Consider the following 25,515-nt stretch of genomic DNA (forward strand, 5'->3'; position numbering starts at 1 on the left):
TTCCTACTGCTTTTCCTAAAGAATCCAGTAGGGATATGGGTCGGTAGCACGCAGGGCTATTCCTGTTACCCTTTTTAAAAATGGGGACTAGGATCGAGTCTGACCAGGAAGTTGGTAATCCTACCTTTCCCATTGCCTCTAGAACGTTAAGTAGCAGGGGGGTCCAAAGATCGATGTTCGATTTATAAAGGTCCATAGGGACACCGTCGGGTCCCGGGGCCTTTCCTGATCTACTTACGTTCAGGGCCATCTTCACCTCGGCGAGGTTGAAGTCCATATCTAGTGGGATGATTCGGGCCATTGGAGGAATGTGGGTCTGTCGACTTATCCCATCTGGGATAGAAATTTTTTTTGAGAAGTGGGTGACCCACTCTTGTTCAGTGATAGTGGTTTCGAGTGTGCCACTTTCTTTAGGACCTGCGAGAAAGGACGAATTAACGATCTCCCAGAAGGTGACCGAATCTTTGTTGTAACAACTATCATGTAAGGCAGTCCAATGTGCCTCTTTTAGTTCTTTTTTCCTGGATGCAATTCTTTTGTTATAAATTTTCCTGGCTTGTGAGACCTCTGAAATGTTTCTTGGGGATTTTTTTAAGGTTTTTTTAAGGGATTTGTAAGCTATAGTGCAGGCTGGATTAAGCCACCGAAACTTAGGTTCATCCTTTGGGATTTTCTGCCCGTTGGGCAGCACTGTGAAGGCATTCTTTACTTCAGAAATTATTTTCTCGTGGTTGGCTACAATCTCACTGGGAGATGACATCTCCGTTAAGCAGACTGCAAAGGCTGGACGCGCCACATTAAATATGGTTTCTAAAATAACGGTGGGATCGATATGAGACCATTTGAGTGCGTAACCGTTTGAACGGGGCATTGAGATGTTGTCTTTGTGATATAATGTTTGAGCCATTTTTTGTGGAGCGGTAGTTTGAATGGTGTTGGACAATGGGACATGGTCACTGAATACACAATCATGAGTAGTGACTGCAGTGATCAGATCTGAGGAAATGTTTCCTGCCAAGATAAAATCAATGCAAGAAGATAATCCTCTGCCATTAAAGGTTGGGGCAAAGACAGCTGAAGGCTCAATAAGTTCATTTGCGAAGGCTAATTGAAGGAGGGTCATAGTATCGTTCAAAAGAGACCCCTTTTGAGAGTGCGAGAAATGAGTGGTATTATTATTTAGATGGTCTATATAGCCACAGTTACCATTATGTCTGCTCTTGCATAGTTTAAGGTTAAAGTCACCTCCCCAGATTATTATTGGTTCTTTCCCTTTGCTTTGGTAATATTTTTTTTGTAGAAAGTGTCGAATTTCTTTCGTAACCTCCATGAATCTGGGGTTTTCAGATTATTGTAAATATTGACTATAAGGATTGTTGGCATTCTACTTACGGTTATTCGTGATATCTGATAATGTATCTCGTTTTTGAGAGCATGAGTTTCCAAAGTTGGGATTAGATTTGAAACGTAGGTGGCTAATCCGCCCTTTGCTCTGCCTGATGTTGAGGCAAAGGCTGGACTGAAAAATGTTTTGTAACCGTTTATGTGAATAGGGGTGGTTGCCCATGTCTCCTGGAAGGCGACAATTTCATTTTCTTTAATGAAATTTATCCACCCTTCATTGTGGATCTTTGATCGAAGGCCCGATATATTCCAGAAAGTTATGTTTAAATCTGAATTCTTCGGGGAAGTTTTATTAAGACTAATGGGGATCCTTGGAGCGTTTGATTTGGCTACTAAGGGGTCCACGGGTGGGCTGATGTCGTCCTCCCTGCGTGATCTGTCTATCAAAAGGGCTATGTTTTCAGGCACGCTGATGGATTTAGAGAAAGGGTAAAGCCCTGTTTGAACTGAAAGCACTGGGGGGCTAAAAATGGAAGGTGCCGTGTTCTTGCCGTGATCGTAGTTGGACTCAGGGTGTCCTTTTGATGTGGAAAGAGTCAGGATAACGTTTGGGGGAACGGGATTATCTGGGGGTGTTGGTTGTCAGTCCACCTCCTCTAGTGTGGCAAGTTGTTCAAATCTGTTTTGTAAGAAGATGCACCCATTCCCTCTGTGGTCATTTGTTTGCTCGGTAAGGTAGAAAAAAATCGAGTGACACCAAATTGATGTTTGTGTTTTCGTGTATTGTTCCCCTATTAATCCTGAGGAGGGAGCGCACTAGACCTGGTGATTTAAAATTAATAACTATGCAATCTCCAGAACACTTTTTCTGGGAGTCCCCGATCCAGCCCACTCTTCTGACCATCAAAATCTGATTTATGTGGTTTGGGTGAAAGTAGGTGTTTTTGGTGAGCCAGTTCGTAACCTTATTTCTAAGTGAAACCCAAGTTTCGGTTGAGTCTTTATTTAAGGGTGGGACACCTGTTAAGACTAGGACCTAAGGGCGAGCAGCTGGTGGTAAGTTTAGGCGGTCTTTATTTACGGATGGAAAGGTTTTAGGAGCGGGCGTTTTATTTTGGTTGGGACTTACGGGAGCTCTTGGGGATTGTTCCACTATTACGTTTGGTCTAATCTCCCCCTTAGTACCCTGGTTATTTACCGGTATAGCTGTAGAGGGGAGGATAAGAGTGTTTGCGATAGGGTTGTTAGAGTGTTCAGTTACAGAAGATGAAGAGTGTACCTCGTGAGAGGTAGATTGACTATTTACAGCCTGCGTTCTGGGCGGATTTAGTCGTGTTATGCCCACAAGTAACGTTTTCTTTAGTTGAGCGAATTTGTCTTCAAAGACAGCAGAGAGTATGGAGATCATTTCGCCCAATTTCTCTTCTAAGCCTTGGTTTACTGCTATTTGGATTGCCATTTCGCTATGGTGAGCTGTCCTCTCTATCATTGCACCAAGGGTGTCCAGTTGGACAGAGGGAATTTGATTGTTATCCTCTGTGTGCCTATATCACAGGAGACTGGATGGATTAAGGTCTTCCCCGCTTTGTGGGGGCGACCTTTTGTGTGTGCCCCCCTTCCGGCATTCGATTTAGTTTTGGTTTTCCCTCGAGTTAGGGGTCCTTTCGATTGTGGGTGGGTAGGTTTTGGCGATGCTCCTGTGCACCCCGGAGATTTTAGAAGGGGATAGGCCGAGGAGTCAGAGGTAGGTATCAGAGTAGGTGATTTAATCGATTAGGGTGGATTTGAAACATCAGAGATTCTAATTACTCTGGAGGTTGATTCTATCGAGAGCCTCCTTTCAGTGATTTGTATTTCCTGATTGATTAAGGATTCTGCTCTTAGTAAATAGGCGTCTAAAGTGCCCACAGCGCTTTTACGTTTTTCCATGTTTGGAGCAGAGATTAAAATACAAACAAGTCACACAGACTACACAGTCCGACTCAGTTATGTTAACTATTAAATGTCTTTTCCAGGAGATGGTCACATCCAGTCCATGTGAGGCGGTGAGGTGGCAGAAATCTTAGTCCCTGGGGTATAACGTACCTCTTTCTCACTGGTTCTGTTCGTAGCTGCAAAGGGGGGGTGGCCCTGCCCTGCCCTGCGTCTGTCTGCCCCTGACGGCCACAGACGGCCCGCCCTCTGCCCGGGCTCAGCCCGCGCGCGGACCCACGACGCGGAGGGTGAGATGGTTTATATTGCGCCTCCAGGCGCGGGTAGCGGGCGGGAACTTCCGCCCTTGAGACCAGGTGTGCCGGGAGATGTAGTCCCCCTCCTGACCGCGGCCGCGAGGGTGTCAAACGCGGCGGCGGGAGGGAGACACAGACAAGGGCAAGCTGGTGAGTGAAGTCGGTGTCCCAAAAGGCTGAAAGGAACGCACACAAGCCTCCACGCTGCGGCACAGGTAAATGATAGTCCCCCATGGCTCCAGTGTTGCATGAAGCTATTCCTCCAGGCTAAAACTGTACGCAAAATAGTGTAAGCAAAACAGGAGGTGGATTAGTTTTTATATAGCAAACAGCAAATCTCACCAAAGCGGACGACATTTCCATACAATGTTGTGAGGCCCTCATCACCAGTTGCTACCCTACACCAACTTATCCTGTACCTCCCTCTTTTACAGACCACCACCTAGCAATGCAACAATCGCAGATGTGTTTCCAGACAGTTTCAAACCTTATGACACTACAGTCCAACCTATGCATCCTTAGTGACCTAAACATTTGCTTGACAACCCAATATGCCACATCCAAGAACTATTATCACTGTCCCAGACACACTGAACCTACATCATATCATCCACAAACCAACAATAATTGCTGGACACATACTATTATTTTTGCAAATCCAGAGCTAGTTGCCATTCAAAAGAGGACTCCAGTAACCCAGTCAGACCACGATCTGGAAGATTTCCAACACAAAATACCACATATCAACACACCTAAGGCCACCTTACATGCATCCACCTTTCAACCATGGAACAAACTAAATTTTTAATACTTTGACACACAGCTAACATACAGCATAGATCTAGATACTAATTCAGTTAAAAAATGTTCAGTGGCTCCAGGAAGCTTTTGATATTCTAATACCACTAAGAACAACAAAACAGGACAAAAGAAAACAGAATCTTGAAGGAAAGCAAAACTATAAATGATAAAAACAATAAATTGCAAAGCTGCAACATAACTGCCTCAAAAAAAATTGTAATCAAGACAAACTTCACCTACACAAACTTAACAGAATATACAAGTCATTAAAAACCAAAAAAACTAAAAAATAAAAAAAGTACAATTCAAACAGAATTTAAAATTCTAGATGTGCAAATACATTTTGTAAAAAATTCTCACTGTATTTCGTAAACCTAAATGCACAGAAGGAACTCATCCCATTACTCAAGAATTTACTGCCAAATCATTACACAACCAGAGAAGACATATTGGACTCTTATTGAAAACAAAAGGAAAACCACCAGCATTAACCCTTTTCCAACAATCCCCTCCAAGGGTAGGTTAACCTAGCCTCTGCATTCCTTCAAACAACCAGGATACCTTCAGGTCAAGTTCGCACAAAAAAAAACCCTCTAAAATACAATAAATAAATAATCACAAAGTGAATTTGTGGATCTTGTCAAAACAAGCAGGCCAGCCGGCTGCCCATCTGACACTTGCCCACCGCAAATCTTCACAAATATTCTTTTTTAGCTACTTCTCCAGCCACACCAGTAAGAAGGATCATCAATTCTTTAACTACAGGAATCTTTCCAGAACACTTAAAATAGGCATACATAAGCCCATCAATAAAGGAAACAAACTTGGACCTGCATGATCCAAACTATAAACCAATTACAATTGGATCTTTCCTTGGCAAACTGATAGAAAGAGCAGCATCCGACTAGATGTCACATTTCATTGAAGAGAACTCCATACTTTGACTTTTAAACAGGATTCAGACCAGGAAGAGGAACATTATCTGCACTCGTCTCCATCTCGGATGACTTTAAAATTATATTAGAACAGAACAGGGAGGGGGGGCTGGAAGGAAAATCGCTGCACAACTTTTCCGGGTGGAAATTTAAGCTGCCGTCAACATAGTTTACCATGACACTCTACTTCAAAGACTAAGATGCCGGCATAGAGTGGAATGCTCTCAACTGGATCACATCCTACCTTCAAAACAGAACACGCCATCCATACTCACTCTCTCATCCAAACCGTATACTCCACAAAAGCAGGGGTCCCGCCAGGCTTCATTTCACCAGGAATGATCAATGAATTTCAGCTCACATGCTGTAACTATGCAGATGCCACAAATACTTCTTGAACTGGAAAGCCCCAAAGACATTGGAACCTCAAAAATCTCCAGTAACCACAGACATTGATAAGTGGATGACATGCAGCCATGTCAATTTGAATGCTTTCAAAACTGAAATACTCACATGGAGTCTGAAAAAGTATGACCCGCTATGCACCTGGCCTGACAATCGAGGACCACCTCCTAAAGTATCTATGGAAGTAAGGAACCCTAAAATTGTCATGATATCCAAATTATCAAAAGGTGCCCAAGTGGACAAGTTAACAAGATAATTCTCCACCTAGGATTTCCACACAAAGTCTAGCCTTCTTGTATACTGTCTAAACTGGATTACCGCAAAGGCCTCTTATCATTGATCCTCTTTATCAACTATGAAAAGACTACAACAGATTCAAAACTCAGCTGCCAGACTACTACTACATGTAAAGCCACAGCCCACACAACTCCCCTGCCTTGAGGTTTGTACATTGATTACTGGTTGCCAGATGATCCACCTTCAAGCTGTCTGGTATCACGCACAAAGCAAAACATAGAACAGGATCACTTTATCAGGAATAACATTACCAAATACATACAACAAAGGAACCTACGCTCCAAATTGCCACCTGGCCTCAAAACCCCACCATACAAAAAAAAAAAAAAAAAAAAAAAGGAAAATAATGCGTGGTATATCTTTCTCAGTTCAAGCAGCCTAACTATGAAATTCATTACCCCAAATATAAGATCCACAGATAGCTACCTTATCTTCATTAGATTACTCAAGAGTTGGTTCTTGACCACCATACTGTAACGCTGTAAATGTACAGCATATGCCTATGCATGAAAACTATAGTTTTCCTATATGTATGTACATGGATAAGAGCATTTCTTTGTACAAACGGATATACTACTTATGGTTTAAAAATCTATAGATATTCTTTAGGTCTGCTTAACAAATGTAAATATTAATAATGATATATATATATATATATATATATATACACACACACACATTTTATGCTTAGCACAAATATATCTGATTAGACATTAATGGTCTCAGTTTTATTTTATCACAATATGTAAATATGATTAAATATATCTATAATTGCTGCACTATTGAGGAAAATATAAATAAAAAAAATACACAAATAAATTAACTTTACATTCAAAACTTGAAAGGCTGAGTTTCTAACTACCTATCCGTACATGCACAAATGGAATTTTATACAATACAAGGATCTCTTATTTTTTTCCTTGTACATGGATACCTTCAATGTAGTTATGTATCTACACAGTTATTACTTTACTCCAACTGTAGAGAAACAAAAGCATTCAACTACCTCCAATGCACTACTGTCTCATCCTATATCTCCCTAATTACCCTTTCTTGACTCTACCCCCCTTCTATCCCTCCTTGACTCACCCCACCACGATGATCTCCCAAATAACACTTCCTAGACTTTACCCTCCTTTGACTCATCTTAAATCTCATCTTACTACCACGATAGTCTGAATACCTCTTTCTAGACTCTTTCCTCCAGTATCCCTCTTATTTTATTCAATCAAACTAACACTCACATGTCCACCACTCAAATTAACACCTAATATTTCCCTATAGTAATCATCCACTAATCCTTTGGGTTCAGGAGTAGCGTGCTACTCGCCGAATGGCCTTTTAACGCCTCAGAGGTAGTAAAACCTGTATAAATACAATTAAAATAGATATAGTCATTTTGAATTAATTGTAAAGGCCTTTCAACCAAGACAGGAAGAGTTTAAGATATGTTTGTTATCTCACCAAAATGTACAACAGAGACCACCCCATAAGACTTGTGACACTTGATCAGCTGGAAGCAAAGTAGTTGCATCATGTGTGTAGATGTCCAGTAGCAGCAATATAAATGAGAAAGGGAAAGCTCCTGTTCAATTTTTTTAAATGAGTTTCTCAAAATCATCAGAAAAAGGTGGCACTCAAGGTCCAATCATTACTTTTGGTACCCAACATAATGTTTTTATGGGCTGACTTCCCCAGATAACTAAAGTTCCTGAAAGAGGTTTCAAAGACTTTATTGAATGGTGCATTTTTTTCCTTGCCATCTTCCTTTATTTTGCGCTTCACACAATGGTTATGCTTGTTCACCAGTTAATCTGAACTCCTGAATGTCTTATTTATACGTCTAGTCAAGAAGGTGTCAGCATATTTAGACTGTTTAGACCATGGGCAATGGGCACAGTAAGCAGTAGTACTGATGCAATGCTCCCGAAACCTGGAGGGAGTCTCGCTCAATTTATGAGGAAAGGGATTAGCTGTGAGGCTTTGGGAATCGAATAGTCTTGCAAGGCCAAATCTCTCAAATGCCTCCACCCTCTTCCATGTGATGCGGAGGCAGAAGCACTCCAATGTTACATTCAGAAATTTGGTTGGTATAAAAAGTTTGCCACGTATAAGCAAGACAAGGCTCATGACCTGGAGCTTTTCTGCAAGGTGTTACAAATGTATGCCACTCTTGAACAGGTTGATTGAACACCCTAAAGTGGGCTGATGACCCACACAAAGGTACTGAAAAGCTTAACCAGCTTGGGGGATTGTGCTACGTACTCTTACCGATGAGGCAGGCATTGCATCCGGAATAGGTATCAATGATCAGAGGGGAATTCCAGTGTAAAGGAACAGGAATTCACAAGCTGAACTTTCCAGACAACAAGTTATTTATCTTCAGTAATGCTCTTTCAGTTGGATACTCTAACTGCAGAATTCCCACCTGTAGAATATTCCTTTGTGCCAGACTGGATCCCAAAAATGTTTCAGCAGAGCTCCTGCAGGTTTTGTCGAGCAGCTTCGTGTCGACTCCTCTCTGCCCAGAAATGACAGTTGGAGCCATCATATTGGCACCCCAGAGCACTGACGTCAGTTTCCTTCTGGACACTGTCCACAACCTTGGAAAAGAGGCCCCTCCAAAAAATTGTTCAAGCCAGTGTGCAGAACTCTGCTTTGATAACATTTTAGATGGAAGAGAGTCCATTCCGCAGGGGGAGGTGAGAGGTCTGTGAGGAATCGAAGATAAGTAAATAGTTCTCCTGACAGATACTTCTAATGGCAGATTTCCCACCTGTTGAAATGATACCAAAGCAGTACTCCTGCTCTCCTGTGTGGAGTCTGTGGAACAACTTGAATCAAGAAATACTGCAGGACTGAACACCCAAAGTGCCATTCCTGTTGGACCTGGCCGTCAAGGCAGGTAGTGCTTTGTGAATAGTTGCCCTGATGCCCACATAGAATCTTGACAAAAATCTAGGACAAGCCATGGTGTAGCAAGCCCTCAATTCCTCGGGGGGCTTCTTTTTGGCCAACATGTATGAGATGTCGATACAGAGGACAAGCGACCTGGATACAGCCATCTTCTGCTCTGACTTGACTCTTATCCCCAGAGAACTCCACAAAAAGCAGCCGATCGTCCTCCCGATGGTTTTAGGTGTAATCGATGTAAAATCTCAGTGCTCTTTTGCAGACAAAACAATTAAGTCTCTCCTCCTCTTTCAAGGGGTAAGGTGGAGCAAAAAACATTAGGACATGAGAGTCATAACTTGGGTAGAAAGGCGGCTTCAGTACTATGCACCAGTTTGTCCTGAAAGATGGTGGTGTAGGGCCGCTCACTTATGTGATGAGCTGAGGTGGTCTTGATGGGAAAGTCCATTTGCAGGATCAGGAGACATAAGGGACAACTGTGTTACAGCTCAAAAAGGGTATACATAAGAAAAGTAAGGATCACATTAAGGTTCCACTGAGGCATCAGGAAAGGCTTCAGAGGAACCATTTGGACCAAACGTTTAAGAAAACAATGCGTAATTCCAACAAAGACGGCTGGTCCAGTAATCGCAAAAAGGCTGAAAGGGCTAACCAGTAACCTTTAACAGTACCTTTTGCACACTGTCTCAGACGCTTTCATCTTGCTCTTGCGAACCGGCACTTGCGGTCTCCCTATTTGTCTCTCCTTCTTGTAGATTTTGAGAAGGCTTTCGACTCAGTCGACTGGGGTTATTGGGAGGCAGTGTTGGAGCAGATGGGCTTCGGAATCTCTTTCCGCAACCTGGTGAGGACGCTGTATTGTCGGCCCCGGGCGCAGGTCCTTGTCAATGGGGCTCTGTCTCGTCCCTTCCCCATTAGCAGAGGTACGAGGCAGGGGTGCCCCCTCTCGCCGATCCTATTTGCTTTGGAGCCCCTTGCTTGCCTTATTCGATTTGACCAATCTCTCACTGGATGGAGGCGGCCCGGTTTTGAGGAGGATAAGATTGCGCTTTATGCAGACGATGTGCTGCTGTTTCTGGCGGACCCGGCCCGATCGGGGCCCCGATGCCTTCGGGCCCTGGACCTCTTTGAACACACCTCCGGCCTTCGGTTAAATCCGGGCAAGTCCGTTTTGGCTCCCCTTCACTTGTCACGTGAATGCTTTGACTGACAGTCGACGATCCCCCTTCGGCGGCAGTCCTTCAAGTATTTGGGGTTATGGGTGGCCCTTCTTCCCGAACTTGCTTGGTCACTTAACGTCACCCCACTGGTTAAGCGGGTCCGCGCTGATCTCCTTAAATGGCGTACACTACCCCTAAACACTCTGGGCAGGATAGCCCTTTTCAAAATGATGATTCTACCTCGCTTTCTCTACATGCTTCAAAATACACATCTTTACTTCGCTAGGTCCTGGTTCCGTGAGATGGATGGCTTGGCCACTAAGTTTTTATGGGGGGGGGGGGGGATGGGGGAGACGGAGGCCCAGGCTGGCCCTGGCCCAGTGCCAAAACCCACCCTTCGATGGAGGTCTTGGGATGACGAGCCTATATCTCTATTACTTAGCAACAGTGCACGACTGGTTTAACGGCGGCTGGTCCGACCCGGCGTACCATCTGGAACTGCACACCCTAGGCTTTCCCACTATCCAGGGGATGCTGTACGGAGATGCTGTTCCCCAAGCTCTCCCGGAGTGCTCTTGGCCTGGCGGGCCTCCCTGCGTCATATCCGCTGGTCGGGCAAGCTGACCCAGTATACCCCCTTGTGGTGTCGCACCAGACCCCGGGACGTTGCTTCTCTTCTGGGGTTCCGGCTATGGGACCTCATCGGGATTTCCCTGCTGGGCGGTGTCTGGAGTGGTACTCATCTACGCTCTTTTCAGGATTTGCAGGCCCGACACTCCCTCCACTCCTCCCAGTTTTTCCGGTATTTGCAACTACGCCATGCCCTCCGCTCCTATATATCAAATGGCACCTCTTTGCCAGAGTATAGTTCACCCGAAGCTCAGGTCATGACTGGCGATCTGGGAAGGGGAGGGATCTCCTGTATTTAGCGTTCCCTCACAAATAACACCCCCAATTCCCTCTCTCAACTCCGGGATAAGTGGGAGGGTTGGCTCGGGACCCTGGAAGACGCTGACTGGAGAGACGCCCTGATGGCTCATAAAATAATTGCGGTCTCGGCAAGCCTTCGACTAGTCCAAATATACTTCTTACATGCTGCATATCTCACACCGCTGCGTCTTCACCGCGCGGGGCTTCGACCTGATGCCCTCTGCCCCCGCTGTCTTCACTACCAGGCAGACTTCGATCATATGGTATGGCTTTGCCCTGCGATATAGGGTTATTGGGAATCCGTAACGGGGGAGCTCACGGAGGTCCTGGGCTGGGAGGTTCCTCTTGACCCTACACACGTTCTCCTGGGCCTCACCGAGGGGCTGGATGGCAACAGGGCTGAGAAGCTTTTCCTTAACACAGCACTAGCAGTAGCCAAGAGGGTCATTGCAGCTCACTGGCTGAACTCTACCGCACCTACTTTGGCGCGCTGGCGCAGAGGGGTAGACTGGTGTGACGCGCAGGAAAGGCCTCTTTATGTGGCCAGGGGTTGTTCTACGAAATTTCGTCAAATGTGGGTTGGGGTGATAGAAGACTAATTTGGACTGCTACGCTATCTAGATTGGGTATGCCGATATCGGCGTTATGTTAGTCTACCTTTTATGCCAATGTGATATGTTTGTGCCTTGGTCGTGCCTTTTACGATGTACTTTTGTATGGTGCTGTTTTCTTTGTTGCAATCAAAATCAATAAAAATTGGTTACCAAAAAAAAACCACAGTACCTTTTGCAAGTTCTTGCTGGGCCAAAGACAGAAAAAACAGTTAATACATCTAATAGTTTGGCTTGAAACAATCACTTGTAACAGGCACGACACCAGGCAACAAACTTGTCCCACTGTCGGTATAAAACAGAGGTCTCAAACAGGTTGATCGCGAACTACCAGTAACTCTCAGGCTGCTTCGAAGTAGCTCACATGATAAATAACTCGTTTGACAATATGCAGCTATCCAAATGGTACTTTAAAAAAAACACTGTGCACCATTTTCCATAAGGCTTAGAAAGCTGAAAAAACAGGACCATGCAGCCCACGCTTTTCTGACTTTTTTTTTCTTTCACTACTTTGTTTCTTGGTCTCATTTCTGTTCATTTTCCAGCTATGTTCCTTTGACTATCTACAAGACCCACGTTTCAGATGTTACAGTGTGCCAACTGTGGAGAAAATGAATGATCCTTTCTTCCACCGGGTGGTCATGTGCTGCTAAAGGCAAATTAAAATGGCTTGGAAGCTGCTGCTGCCAGAGGGTCTGAGGAATAGGAGGTTGGCTGTCCCTATGGACCTGGGTGTTGCCGGCTTATTAGTGACTAACGTTCTCCTAAATAGTCAGTCGTGTCCAGGCATGACTTTCTAACATACTCGGTTGCATCTTGGTCATCTTTAATGGTCTGAGACAAGTTGGCATGAAAGCTTTGTTACTGGTGGCAAGATCTCTATGACCATGTGCGATAATGCATGGAAGTACCAGATGCAGCAAACAGCTGGTGTAAAGTAATCGGAGTTTGGGGGGGGGGGGGATGGAAGCTACCAGAAGAAAACATACTCTTCTCAATAGCATCAATTTGTTTTGAGTATCTATCCTGCTGTCCTGCAAGGGGGTCAGGAGGAGTAGTCAAAAAAAATTGGATTAACCCAGCTAGTGGAGGCCTGTACAATCAGACTCTCAGGAGAAGGGTTTAGCATCACAAAGGTAGGGACGCCTGGAGTGGGTCTTTGGTGACGTACTACCGGTCTATTTAGAGGCAGGCATGATCAGGATTTACCCCAAGTGTCCATGATGGTGTCAGTCAGAGCACTGTTGAACATCAATTGCCATTCCAAGTCTCTCCAGGCTGTAACACTTCAGTGAGGAGGTTAGTTTTTACCTCAATAGAAGGCAACTGTATATCTAGTACTTCAGCCGCACGTTTGACTACCATGGCGAATGAGGCAGACTCTTCCGTAGAAGGGCAAGTGGGAGAACCTAGCCACAAGACAAGGGTAGTGTACAGCCCACTAGCCTCTAGTAGGTCCACTTAAAATGGTCATCGTATTTGTCACATCACAATCACCAGACGCTTGTCGGCTCTGGTCAGAGTACGATCTGAAAAGAGGGTGGAGTACTGGAGCGTGGCTTCTTGGCAAAGTCAGTGTCTTATCGGAGTCAAAGTGTATTGGTGCCAGGTTCGTAGGAATTGTGCCAAGAGACTGCTTTGGCCAAGTTCAAGACTGATTCGGTTTAGAGTCAGCAAGAACAATGCGATCAACATTCTCCTCCATCATCGGTGGCGAGAAGCAGCAGGAATCCGCATGCAATGTGGTACCGGACTTTCTAGTCGCCTCTGAAGTTGAACCCGAAGTGGGTTCAGGTGGTACCTTAGGCAGATCAGCCAGCGGTAATCAGACTGGATGTTTCTATGAGTATGAAAGTGTAGCAAAGGGAGTCAGTGTTCCGAAGATGCAGAACATTGTCTGCCTAAATGCCTTAATCTGTTGTGCATCACTAGGGAACCTGGAAATTCAGGGTGCAGCATAATTAGCAGAGGAATCAGCTCCTGGTAAGGAACCGGGAGCAAGACCAGAAGCACCTGGACTTTCTCGTGACTTCCCAGATGTGGACCAAAATGAAGACTTGGACCACAAAGACATCCTACCATGGGACCCAACCAGAGAGCGGAACAAGTCCATACTATTAGCTTGAAGCTGGCCTTATGAGACTTCCTGCGGAGCTCGGCAACTTACAGCTTGGCTTTGTATTCCCAGATCATCTTCGGGGTAATCAGGGCACACTCCCTGAACGATGGAGTCTTGGGCCAAACCAATACATCAGAGAAACACCTTGTGGTGATCTGTCAGTCATTTGATTGAGATATTCCATACAAGGCGTAATCCTGTAGCTTTCATAGGGGACATGTTTCCTTGCACACCACAAAGTAATATGAGAGAAAAAAATCTTGTCAACTGAGAAAGAAATAAAATCATTTTTTTTTTTTTTTTTTAAAAGGAGCGAGCCCTGGGTCCACGTACAAACACGCAGAAAAAAAGAGAACAGACATCTGCATGCTATGGTGGCGCTTATTGCAGCTCCAGCTGTCACTTCTGGGGACAGAGAAGGGTCAACGGGCAAGCCACACCACGCAACCTAGTGGTACCCAGGGGCCATGCTGAAAAGGCTTCCAGATCCAGTCTGGCACCTGGGGGTATTTTACGAGTGAGGAATCTGCAGTTAAAAGTATCCATCAGAAACACCACACCCAACCCTGTGAGAACAGCCAGCTAGACTGGAATTTCTAATAGAAGTCAGTCCAACACTGTAGATGAATACCATTAAGTCAAAAGATAGCCACGGCCAAAATAGATAAGTACACAGAGTGGGGCCAGTTGTATCCAGCAGATGGGTGAAAAACAGGGGAACTCCTGCAAAAAGAGAGGACACTGGGACTGGTGGTCTCACAGGAGGCGACTGAACAAATTAAAGTTACTGTTCCTTTTTGCAATACAGGCAATTTCCAAAGAGTTGGTAAGGCAGGAGAGCAAGGGAGAGGAGGATTTTTTTAAATCTTTTATCAGTCAATCACTACAACATAATTTTAGAAGGTTTATTTCAATTCAGGTTCCCTGAATGTTCCACATTTGAAACACTGTTATTTCCTTTACTATGGGGCCATTAAACACATTTAATAGTTTAAAAACAAAACCCTCCAATCCATGTCTACCTGAGCATATTTAACATTCATATGCATGGTTTTAATTTCAATTACCATATCCTTGATGTCTTAGCTGGCACATGTAGCTTTATTTGTTAATAAGTATGTAGACAAATTGGTTATTTTCCAATACTGTCCTATCGCACTGCCATTTAATCTCTAAATAACTGCACTATACTTGTAATACATTTACCATAAGTTGCACAAAATCCCTTTGCAATGTGAAAGCAAAGCATCTAAACAAAAAAGGCAGCCATGCATTACCTTTGAACTGCATGTTCGCTGCATCCTCCAGCAGTTCATCCTTCATGTTGTTCAGAGTCTCCACAATCATATCCTTCATCCCTTCCTGCTCACGGCTGGCGATGCTTTTGAGTGACTCGAAGAGTTCATTTTCCTTCTGGCGTGTGTACTCCAGACGCTTGGGCGTGATTTGTAGGTCCCGTTGCATGTCAAAGGCTTGGTTGATGAAGAACTCCAAGCTCCGGTTATGGATTTGGTTCAGTCCTGTGGCTATGTCCACCAAGTGGACCTTCAGCACCTGTCGGGCAAAGAGGCTGATCTGTCCGAGCCGATCAAACTGTTCCACAAGCATGCTCCGAGTCGAACAGCAGGTGGGTTGCAGGTAATTTATATCTGCTAGCTGAAAGTACAGGGTAGAGCGCTCATTCTCTGCATCGCAAGAGGGCAACAGGTTCATTCCTGGCTCTGGTACCCGAACAAAGAAAATCGGCAAGGAAAACTTGTCTTTGATCTCTTGGAGTTCATGTATGTCTGCTGGTGAAAGTCTCTCCTCACTAATGGAATAGATGACCACAGGTAGGAACTGTTTGACGTAGTCACCTAAAGTGACTTCTGCCGACTGGGAGCTTCTGCAGGGGGCAACCACAATCTCAACTTCCTAGAAAGGAAAGGGAGAGATCATTTTTAGATTGGAATCAACTGGCTACTACCTCACTGTGGAAAGGAGTGAACTTTTCACTAGATCTTGTAGTATACAACCAAGACGCAACATTTAGACATGTACATTTGCAGCCCATTAGGGTCATTAAATGATGGCGGTTTATGCACTGGACAGTGATTACAAAACACTCAATATTATGTCAGACTTCTGAAACTTACCACAGAAGAGCTATGGGCATCCAATAATGCAAGATTTGCCATTGAACAACTGTCCTGCAGACAAAGTTATGGAAGAATGCCAATGACCACTTCATCTTTGTATTCCAAATCTTCTCTAATGTACCCAAAGTCAGAAAGGGTACAGCCTTTGGTACTATGAAATTAACAGTGCTTTTTGCAGATCATCAATCAGCACGGCTGTCCAAGCAAGGTTCCAGAGTTACTGTACCGTTAATTTGCAAAAATGTTCTTGAAGTCAGATTTAGAGTGTAACAAGTAAATTGAAAGATAATTTATAATAAATTAGAACTTTTCTGGTCTGCTGTTGGGGGAAAGGGAGCAAAGGGGGACAGGAAAAGTTGAAAGATAAAAAAGGAATTTAGAGACAAAATGAGAAGGAATGTGGTGGAAATACAAGAGTCTAACCGAGGACTGTCTCTTGGGTTCAATATGGTGTTCTTCAGATTATTAACAGTATTTTATGGACATCACCCTCCTTTGTATTTTCTGCAATATTTAAAATAAAAGCTGGCTCAGTACAATTGTATTTCATACAGGATCAAAACATTAATGTTCCAAATCAACGTGCCTATTAATTGGTTAAATAGCGGAATAGTCTGCATAAAGTAAGCAATGGCAAAGCCAATAGGTCTAGCATTGGGCAAGGCTCTATTTTTTAAATTATTTTGCATACATACGCATTAGGCATTTAAAGTCTGAAAGAAAAAAAAATGCCACCATCTAAATTTGGTGGGCAAGGGATCCCCGCTCCCCCCCCCCAAAAAAAAAATAGACTGACAGAAAAAGAAAATACTAAAAGATAAATAAAAGTAAATATGTGCACACTAGCCCTGGCACCGAGGTGGACACATTTTAAATTGATATGCTCATTTGTACAAGCAAAATGGCATCACTCACAACTCACAGTGAAGAAAGCCAATAGATTAGGTGCGCGAATCCACTGCTCCGTGCTGCTCTGGGTGGAAGTAAAAATGTATACTGTAATTGTATTGTATTGTAATTGCATTTATATGCTGCTACGGAACCCATAAAGGATTAGTTGTGAATTAGTATAGTGAAGATATGAAAGTAATTTGAGTGGTGGATAGGTTAGTCAGTTATTTGGAGTAAGAAGGATAGTGGAGGGATAGAGAAGGGAAAAAGGTTTTCATTTATATAGCGCTTGCGAGCCCTGACGAGGTGTCAAAGCACTTTTTCAGCGAGTAGCATGCTACTCCGGAACCCATAAAGGATTAGTGGTGAATTAGTATAGTGAAATATGAAAATATTTGAGTGGTGGACATGTTAGTCTGTTATTTGGATTGAAAAGGATAGTGGAGGGAAGGATTTAGATTTCATTTTTTTTGGGAGCACAGCAGTAGGGAGAGGCTTAGAATGAGTAAAAGGGAGGGGGAAGAGTCAGATGGAGGGTTTAGAAAGGCTTGTTTTGGGGGATCAGAATAGCAAAAAGAAGTATGAGATGCAACGAGGGGTGGAGTAGGGAAGAGTCTTAAAAGGGTTATTCTGGGGATCATAGTAGTGGTATGGGGCTTGGGGTGAGAGAGTGGAGGTAATGAATATATTGATAAAGGTTGATAAAGGTATGGGGGAAAAAAATAGGCCAGGGAACTGGAAAGACTCTTGTTGAACTGACCAATGTATGAAGAAAGAAAGAAAGGATGGTTATAGATCTAAGTTTGTCAGTTAGTTGTCAGGACAAGTCTCTCAGCAACCAGCTTGCCATTCAAGGTGAAATACCACTATGCAACACTGGACATCTATTAGAGAACAACTAGCCGACATGGGCTTCTGCCATCCTTGCTCTTGATTTCCAAGTTCACTTAATAATCAGAATAGCGAGTCTAAAGATGGTGCAGTGTCAAACTAAGTGGGTATATAATACCCTTTAAGAAAGCAGGGCCCCTAGGCTAAATCACATAAATGCAATTACATTGGGAAGGACATCTCTAGCTATGAGCAGTGGAATTAGATTTACCCTTCAAACAGTTTATTCTGAGATCTACTAGTCAATCAGTACACAGACAGAAAAACAAGTTACTTACCTTCAGTAACGATGTATCTGTAAAAGACATATGTTAGTTATAGATTCCTTACCTTAGAATTTCCCCCAGGCGCTAGACTGGATCCGGAGAATTTTTTCTTAGTATTACCCCTGCGCGTCGGTAGGTGGCGTCGGTCGACTCCGCGTCCGTCGGCATCGTATTAGCCGGGATGACGTTGCGGTGTCTATTTAGACACCGTCCCTGCGCGCTGACGACCGTTCTGACACGACTTTCCACGCCAGAAGCACAGAACCATGCAAGACACTGACCCCACTGGTGCACTAACACTAGGGTCACGCAAGGGAGTCCCTGTCCCTAGAACCCTGGAGAAGTGTCTGCGAACCAAGTTCACACCAGAAAGTCCTGGAGGACCGAACGGGCAAAACAGCCGTCCCTCCGGACTTGGCTGTCCAGGCAGTAATGTCTGGTGAACATATGCAAGGATGCCCACGTGGCTGCCTGACAGATGTCAAGGAGGGGAACTCTGGGTGCAAGAGCAGTCGTGACAGCCGTAGCTCTGGTGGAATGAGCTCGAAGCCCCATTGGAGGTTCGTTTTACGCCAAAGCGCAGCAGATTTCAATACAATCGACAACCCATCTACAGATGGTACACTTTTGAACAGCCTAACCTTTCTCGGCACCCATGTAGCCAACGAAGAGTTGATCACCCCCCCGAAATCTATTGTGCTGTCAAGGTAGGACAGCGCACGTTTAGGGTTCAGACGGTGGAGTCTCTCCTCCTCCTTGGAAGGGTGCAGAGGTGGGAAAAAGGTGGGCAAAGTAATGGTTTGCCCAATGTGAATAGGCATAACCATTTTAGGAAGGAACTATGGTCTCGTCCTAAGCACCACTTTGTCCGGATGCACAGAGAAGGAAGGGTGCTTGAAAGAGCTTTAAGCTCACTCTCTCAGCAAGCACAGGTGATGGCAACAAGGAAAGCTGTCTTCAGAATGAGAAAAATGAGAGGACAGTTGTGAAGAGGCTCGACGGGAGTGCACAAAGTCAAGGTTTAAGTTCCACTGGGGCATTACGAAGGGATATGGAGGAAAGAGATGAGTAATGAGCTTAAAGAACCTATTTACAATATGGGACTTGAACAAAGAAAGCTGATCTGGTAGCCGAAGGAAAGCAGAGATGGCCACAAGATAGCCCTTAAGAGTGCCCAGAGCAGAGCCCTGCTGTGCCAAAGGAACTATATACAAAAGGACCTCCGAAAGAGGGGCAGAAAGGGGATCCACAGCCTTTGCTGTGCACCATGCCACAAACTTATTCTATTGACAGGCGAATACCGTTTTCATAGAGGGACGCCTGGCTGGCAAGATGACATCACAGACTTCGGGTGGAAGGTCAAAAGCTTTCAACTGTCGCTGCTCAATCTCCACGCAAGGAGGTGGAGGCTGGACAGGTTCGGGAGAAGAACCCTCCCCTGCTGCTGCACAGAAGATCCTCCCGAAGAGGCAGTCTGTGTGGAGGATCGATGGCCATGCTCAGGAGCTCTGGGTACTAGACTCTTTGTCATCAGTCCGGAGCCACAAGAATAACTTGGGCCCGGTTGTACTAGATATTCAGCATTTGGGGCAGATGTGGTACAGGCGGAAAGGCGTACAGAATGCCGCAGTTCCTCTTGCAACGAAAAACGTCGCAGAGCGAGCGCCGCCTTAAAATTTCAACACGCAGAATTGCTGACGTTGGGCGTTCTCTTCAGTGGCGAACAGATCTAACCAAGGCTCTCCCCACCACTGAAAGAGACCTTCCACCACCTCTGAGTGAAGACGCCATTCGTGATCTACCAGGCACCAATGGCTGAGTTTGTCCGCCCCGGCGTTCAGAGAACCTGCCAGGTGTTAAATCACCAGTGTCATGCCCTGATGGTCCAGCCATGTCCAGAGAGGGAAGGAATGTCTTCAGTGCCAGGCGGATCGCCCGGAGCTCCAGAAGGTTGATATGGAGCCCAGACTCGGCCGGAGGCCAGACGCCTCTGATCTCCACCTCTCCCAGATGGCCGCCCCTTCCCAGGAGTGACTCATCCGTCACTACTGTGACATCTAGTTGGGGAAGGGAGAGTGATCTGCCTCTGACCCAAGCGTGGTTTGCTTACCACCACTGCAGTTGTTGTGCAGATCTCTCCGAGATTTGGACATAGTCAGAAAGATTCCCCAGATGCTGTGCCCACTGGAGCTTCAGGTCCCACTGCAGAGTCCGCATATGCCATCTGGCATGATCCACATGCAGGAGGCCATGAGGCCCAGCAGCCTCAGGGTCATTCTCACCGAAATCCTGGATAGAGGCTGAAACATCGGTATCATAGCCCAAATATCCCAGACTCTCTGCTCGGGAGGATATGACCAAAACTGCACTGTGTCCAGAACAGCTACGATGAAAGAGAGCATCTGAGAGGGAGTCAGATGTGACTTCGGAATGTTGAAAGTGAACCCCAGCGAATGCAGGAGGTCCGCTGTAGTCTGGAGGTGGGAGAAGACAGCTTGGTGCGAGCCCGCCTTCAACAGCCAGTACTCTAGATAGGGAGAAGACTGGAACCCCTGATCTGGGCAGATGAGCTGTGACCACCGCCATCATTTTCGTGAACACCCGAGGGGCCCTGGTAAGGACAAAGGGGAGCACGCGCAACTGAAAATGCTTGTGGCCTACTGTGAACCACAGGTAGATCCTGTGGGCTGGCAGGACGGGGATGTGAAAATAGGCATCCTGCAAGTCCAGCGCCACCATCCATTCTCCAGGGCCGAGGGCAGACAGGACCAAAGCCAAGGTTAGCATTTTTAACTTTTTCTTCTAGAGTAAGTGGTTGAAGGCCCTGAGGTCTAGAATAGGACGCAGGCCTTTGTCCTTCTTGGGCACCAGAAAGTAGCAGGAATAACAAACACAACCTACTTCTGGCGTAGGAACCCTCATAATTGCTCCCTTGGCCAAGAGCCGAAACTTCCTGGTGGAGAAGCGCCAAATGATCCTCCGACATGCGATCGAAAGACGGTGGCATGGAGGGAGGGGCATCTCGATGGGAACTAGGACTAGGACTATTTGCAAAACCCACCTGTCCGACGTGATGGTTTGCCAGTGGGGGAGGTGATGGCGAATCCTGCTGCCCTCTGGCCATTGGTGACCCTTAAAGGTCAGACTAGGGAGGCTTGGAGGGTGCTGGAGGGAAGGGTGGACTGGCCCGTTCGCTGGCTCCCAGACCCACGCCACCGGGTCCCACGACCGCGGCCATTTAAAAGCTGGGCAGCTTGCGTGAATCGGTGGCTGGACTGGGCCAGACATGGTTGGGTGCCTCTTCCGTAGCAACGAAAGGGGCGAAAAGCAGACTGGGGTGGACGGGATGACGCTGCAAGGCTCAAGGATCTGGCTGTAGCTCGAAAAACCTTAAAGCTCTCCAGCCCAAATCCTTAAAACGCTCCAGCCTGAGTCTGCTTTGCCACCAAAAAGGAGACAGCCGTCAAAGGGCATGTCGAGCAAAGTTGAATTGACATTCCCCGAAAAGCCAGACCTCCTCAACTAGGCATAGCGCCGAAGGGCTGCCGACGTGGCAATCGTTTTGCCCAGTGAGTCGGTGGTATACAGTCCACAGCGAATCGTGAATTTTGCTGGGTCTCTCCCATCTGCCACTGTTTGGGAGAGAACGGCCTGGGCCGCCTCCGGGCACTGAGGTAGGACCTGCCCAACCGTATCCCAGGTGGTATGGGAGTATCTGCCTAAGAGGCACACGGTGTTTACAGACCGCAATGCCAAGCTGGAGGAAGAGAGCATGCACTTTCCAAGATGATCCAGCTTCTTGGATTCCCTGTCTGGGGGGAGCAGAAAGGAATTTGCCCTTAGAAGAAGACAAGTGTACCACCAAGCTCTCGGGGGAAGGGTGTTGGGTGAGGAAATCTGGGTCGCCTGCAGCCGGGCGGTGGCGGCGGGCAATCGTCCGTTCCACAGTAGCCCCTGTGCTGGGCTTGGACCAGGTGCCCAGAAGGACGCTAGTGAGAGCTTCATTGAACAGCAAAAGGGATTTAGAGGAGATTGCCGCTGGTTGAAGCACCTCTGTCAGGATATTAGTCCTGACCGCTACTAAAGGAAGCTCCAGGCCCAAGGCCTCAGATGCCCTCAACACCACCACAGGGTAAGGCGCTCCCTCCTCCGTAGCCACAGTAGGGGGAAAAAGCATGTCAAGGTCTGGGGAAGTGTGCAAACTACGGGCAACACCCAGGTCCTCTCTCCAATCCAGCTCTTCAAGCTGGTCTGTTAAAAGGTCAGGTGACCCCTCCCAATCCTCATCACTACCTTCTGGGCAATAGGGAACATCAGGAATGAAAAGGGGAACAAAAGTACCCTTCAGCGTCTGATAAGACGTCGATCCAGCTCCAGTTCCATCACGGGGGTGAGGTTGGGGACGGCGTCGGTCAGGGCATTACCGGCGCCAGGTGCGTCGTCGCCGGGATCACCACTGGGAAGGTTGAGTAAGGTCGACTGGCATTTATCCAGATCCAGGCCTGGATCCTCGGGGTTCACAGGTGCCACTGGCATCGAAGACCCAGGAATCCCCCACCAAGTTAGGCTGCCCAAAGATGGATTGGAGGGCTTCGTCAAATGCACGAAGCTGGGTAGGGGATGCTCCGGCTCCCAGAAAGGGAGGGAGGGCGGCATGGAGTCGACCCAGAAGTAGGCACCTAAGACAGAGCCTTATAGAGACGACGCTTCGGGTCCCGCATCGCGTCAGCTAACCGACAGGGAGAACGGAAAGAGCGCCGGTGCTTCTTCGCCTTCTTCTTGTGCCATGACTTACCCGAAGACTTGGAAGACTTTGAGTGCCACGAGGTGTGGGGGCTACGCAACGGGTCTCAAGAGCTTCCTCTCGAGCGAGACCAGCAACGACTCTGAGCTGACTGCCGGGCCTCGGCTCCAAGAGCTTTCGGAACCACTCCCACAAAGACTTTGGATGGTGGTCGCGCTCAGGGCACCAGAGGCACACGAGGTGCGGGTCCGTCATAGACATCAGTTTGTAACAGGCCTCGCAGGGCTTGAAGCCAGTCTGATGATGGGACATCCCCCGCACACCAGGAGTCGAAAACTCGTAAAAGACGGCAAAAAGTGACTAAAAGGGGAGCTCTGTCTGGATCTGCACTAGGCTGGCGCGGAAAAAGAAAGAACGGACGTCAGTGCGCAGGGGCGACGTCTAAACAGACACCGCAATGTCATCCCGGTGAACACGACGCCGACGACGGACATGAAGTCGACCAACGCCAACTTACGACGTGCAGGGAAACTGCCATGAAAAAATTCTCTGGATCCAGTCGGTCCCCTGAGGGTAATTCGAAGGTAAGGAATCTATACCTACCAGTCTCTTTCAGTTATAAACAACAACATATGCACGCAGTCATATGCATGTCCACGCGTGCCTATTATAGAAAAATGAGCATCCTGTGATAAAAAAAGGACATACAGTATTATAATAAATATCTGTAGTGAGGTTTTTTAAGTTATGGCAAAAATCACCAAGCCTCATTAGTTCAGTTTTTCAATGAATGGTGATGCCAAGTCAAGCTGCAGAAATTTTAAAAGCCACATTGAAGTTGCAGGAGTGGTAGGAGAGGAAGCCGAAAGTACGGGCCAGATGTATGACGGAAAATTGCATGCGGAAACGGGTTTGCGAACCATTTGCACATGCAATTTTCCTCTGGGCCATGTACTAACATTATTTTGCAACTCGCAAATAATGTGCGACTCGCAAAATAGTGTTTTGCGACTTACTATTAGGAAGGGGCGTTCCCTTCCTAATAGCGACTCAAGTCCTGTACGAATGTTTTGTGAAGCAATTGCGGTCGCAAAACACTTGCAATTTACGGCCCTCTTCAAGAGGGTGGTAATGCATTCGCAAATGGGCAGGCAGTGGTCCCAGGGACCACTACATGCCCTTAAAAAATTAAACAAAAACGTTTCATTTTTTTTAAAATGCATACCGTTTTTTTTGTTTTTTTTTAAAGTAAAACGAGCCGCATGAAAAAAAAACTGCTTTATTTAGAAGCAGTCCCAGACCTGAAGGTCTGCTGAGCCCAGCAGGCCACCATCCCTGGGAGTGCCAGCCATGCCCTATGGGGTTGCAAATTGCGAGTGCCTCATTAATATTCATGTGGCTCGCACTTTGTGACCTCATCGGGAATCGCAATCAGTGTCTCAGACACGGTTGTACATTTGAAATTGTAACTCGCAATTTGCGACTCGCAATCGAGCGCAATTTGCGAGTCGCAATTTCAAACTTTTGTACATCTGGCCCTAGGATTCTGAGCACATCATGCTTTTCTTCAAGCTGGGGCAAAAAAAAAAAAATCAAGAATCCAGCCTTCGACAAGTATAAGCGGAGGAAGGATGTGGCCTACATTTAAACAAGATAAAAATAAATAAGTGAAAGGCCGGTGATATAAATAAAGGGCAACACACCATCACCTGCCCATGACACGTTACCTTACATAAACAAAGGATTATACTGCATAATCTTCACACATGGGTCCAATTTGGAACAAATGTGCATTGCTGTTGTAATAATATTGACCTTACAAAAAGCATTCTTTCTATAACATTCATCTAATTTTGAATTATTGTACATTTGTAATGATCATTAGTTAAGGTTTTCTAAAAGCAATGACACTTTTTCCTATTTGCACCCTTACTATTTGTTTACTGGTTTCACCCTCCTAAAAAGCACAGCTTTTGTTAAAGCAAGTGAAGGAAGCATTGTTGCCTGAAGCTCACTGGAGTCCCAAAATCACCAAGGCTTTCTTTCTCAGAGTTATCCCGAGACAAAAAAAAGAATCTGCACAGGTGCACTACTATTGCAATCGTCACCGGTAAAGCTAAGCACCAGTCTGCAGCTTGTAGCAAACTCGTGCGTCTCCTGCTAAAGCAGCACTGATTTGGAGTTGTAAGTAGCAAACAAACATTGGCAAAGCCAATAGGTCGCGCCTATGCAAGAGTTATTGGTTTTGCCAATGTGTTTTAGGAATGTTGTACTCCAGCGTGGCTGCGGTTTAGCATGGCTAAACATTAGAGGTGTAGTGGAGAGTAGCGTGAAGTGGGGTGGCGTTGGACACACTATCAGAGGGATGTGGCATAGAGTAGTGTGTTGTGAAGTAGAGTGGTGTATGCATGGTGGGGTAGTGCACTGCCATTACAGACAACACATTTTCAACTGAAATGACCATTACATTTACAGAGACATACCGCTTAGTGATAACATTAGACAGCGCACAAACAATTTGTGGAAATGGCATCACCTAGTGTATTGATTGGTTTTGATTGTATTCAAATACTTGTTTTAACCACACTTCATTTTTTTTTTTGTAATTCTGAACTTCATTTGGGCTATCCCAATTCGGATATATTCAAAAATCTTTGCACTGTTCATTTACAGACACTTAAGTTTTGTTATGTGCTTGAAAGATGTCTTTCCTTTCACATGGATTATCAGTAAATCCTCTCACTTTGAAGTCAGAGAAAGAAAAGTAAACATCAAGCATCCTCACAACGTGACATTTGACGACGGTCTGTGAACGCACAGCAATTGTGCCAAGATACGAGGC

General features: G+C 45.8%; 1 protein-coding gene across 1 annotated transcript in view; it reads right to left on the reverse strand.

The window, feature by feature from the left end:
• The window catches only part of DSTYK (dual serine/threonine and tyrosine protein kinase), a 665,420-nt gene that overhangs the window by 373,041 nt on the left and 266,864 nt on the right, over positions 1 to 25,515 (reverse strand). The window contains exon 3 of the mRNA XM_085651221.1: positions 15,021 to 15,657. Within this exon, the coding sequence (XP_085507347.1) occupies positions 15,021 to 15,657 (637 nt within the window). The remainder of the gene's footprint in view (positions 1 to 15,020; positions 15,658 to 25,515) is intronic.

The sequence above is a fragment of the Triturus cristatus genome, chromosome 1_1 (genome assembly GCF_964204655.1).
Source record: "Triturus cristatus chromosome 1_1, aTriCri1.1, whole genome shotgun sequence".
NCBI lineage: Eukaryota > Metazoa > Chordata > Amphibia > Caudata > Salamandridae > Triturus > Triturus cristatus.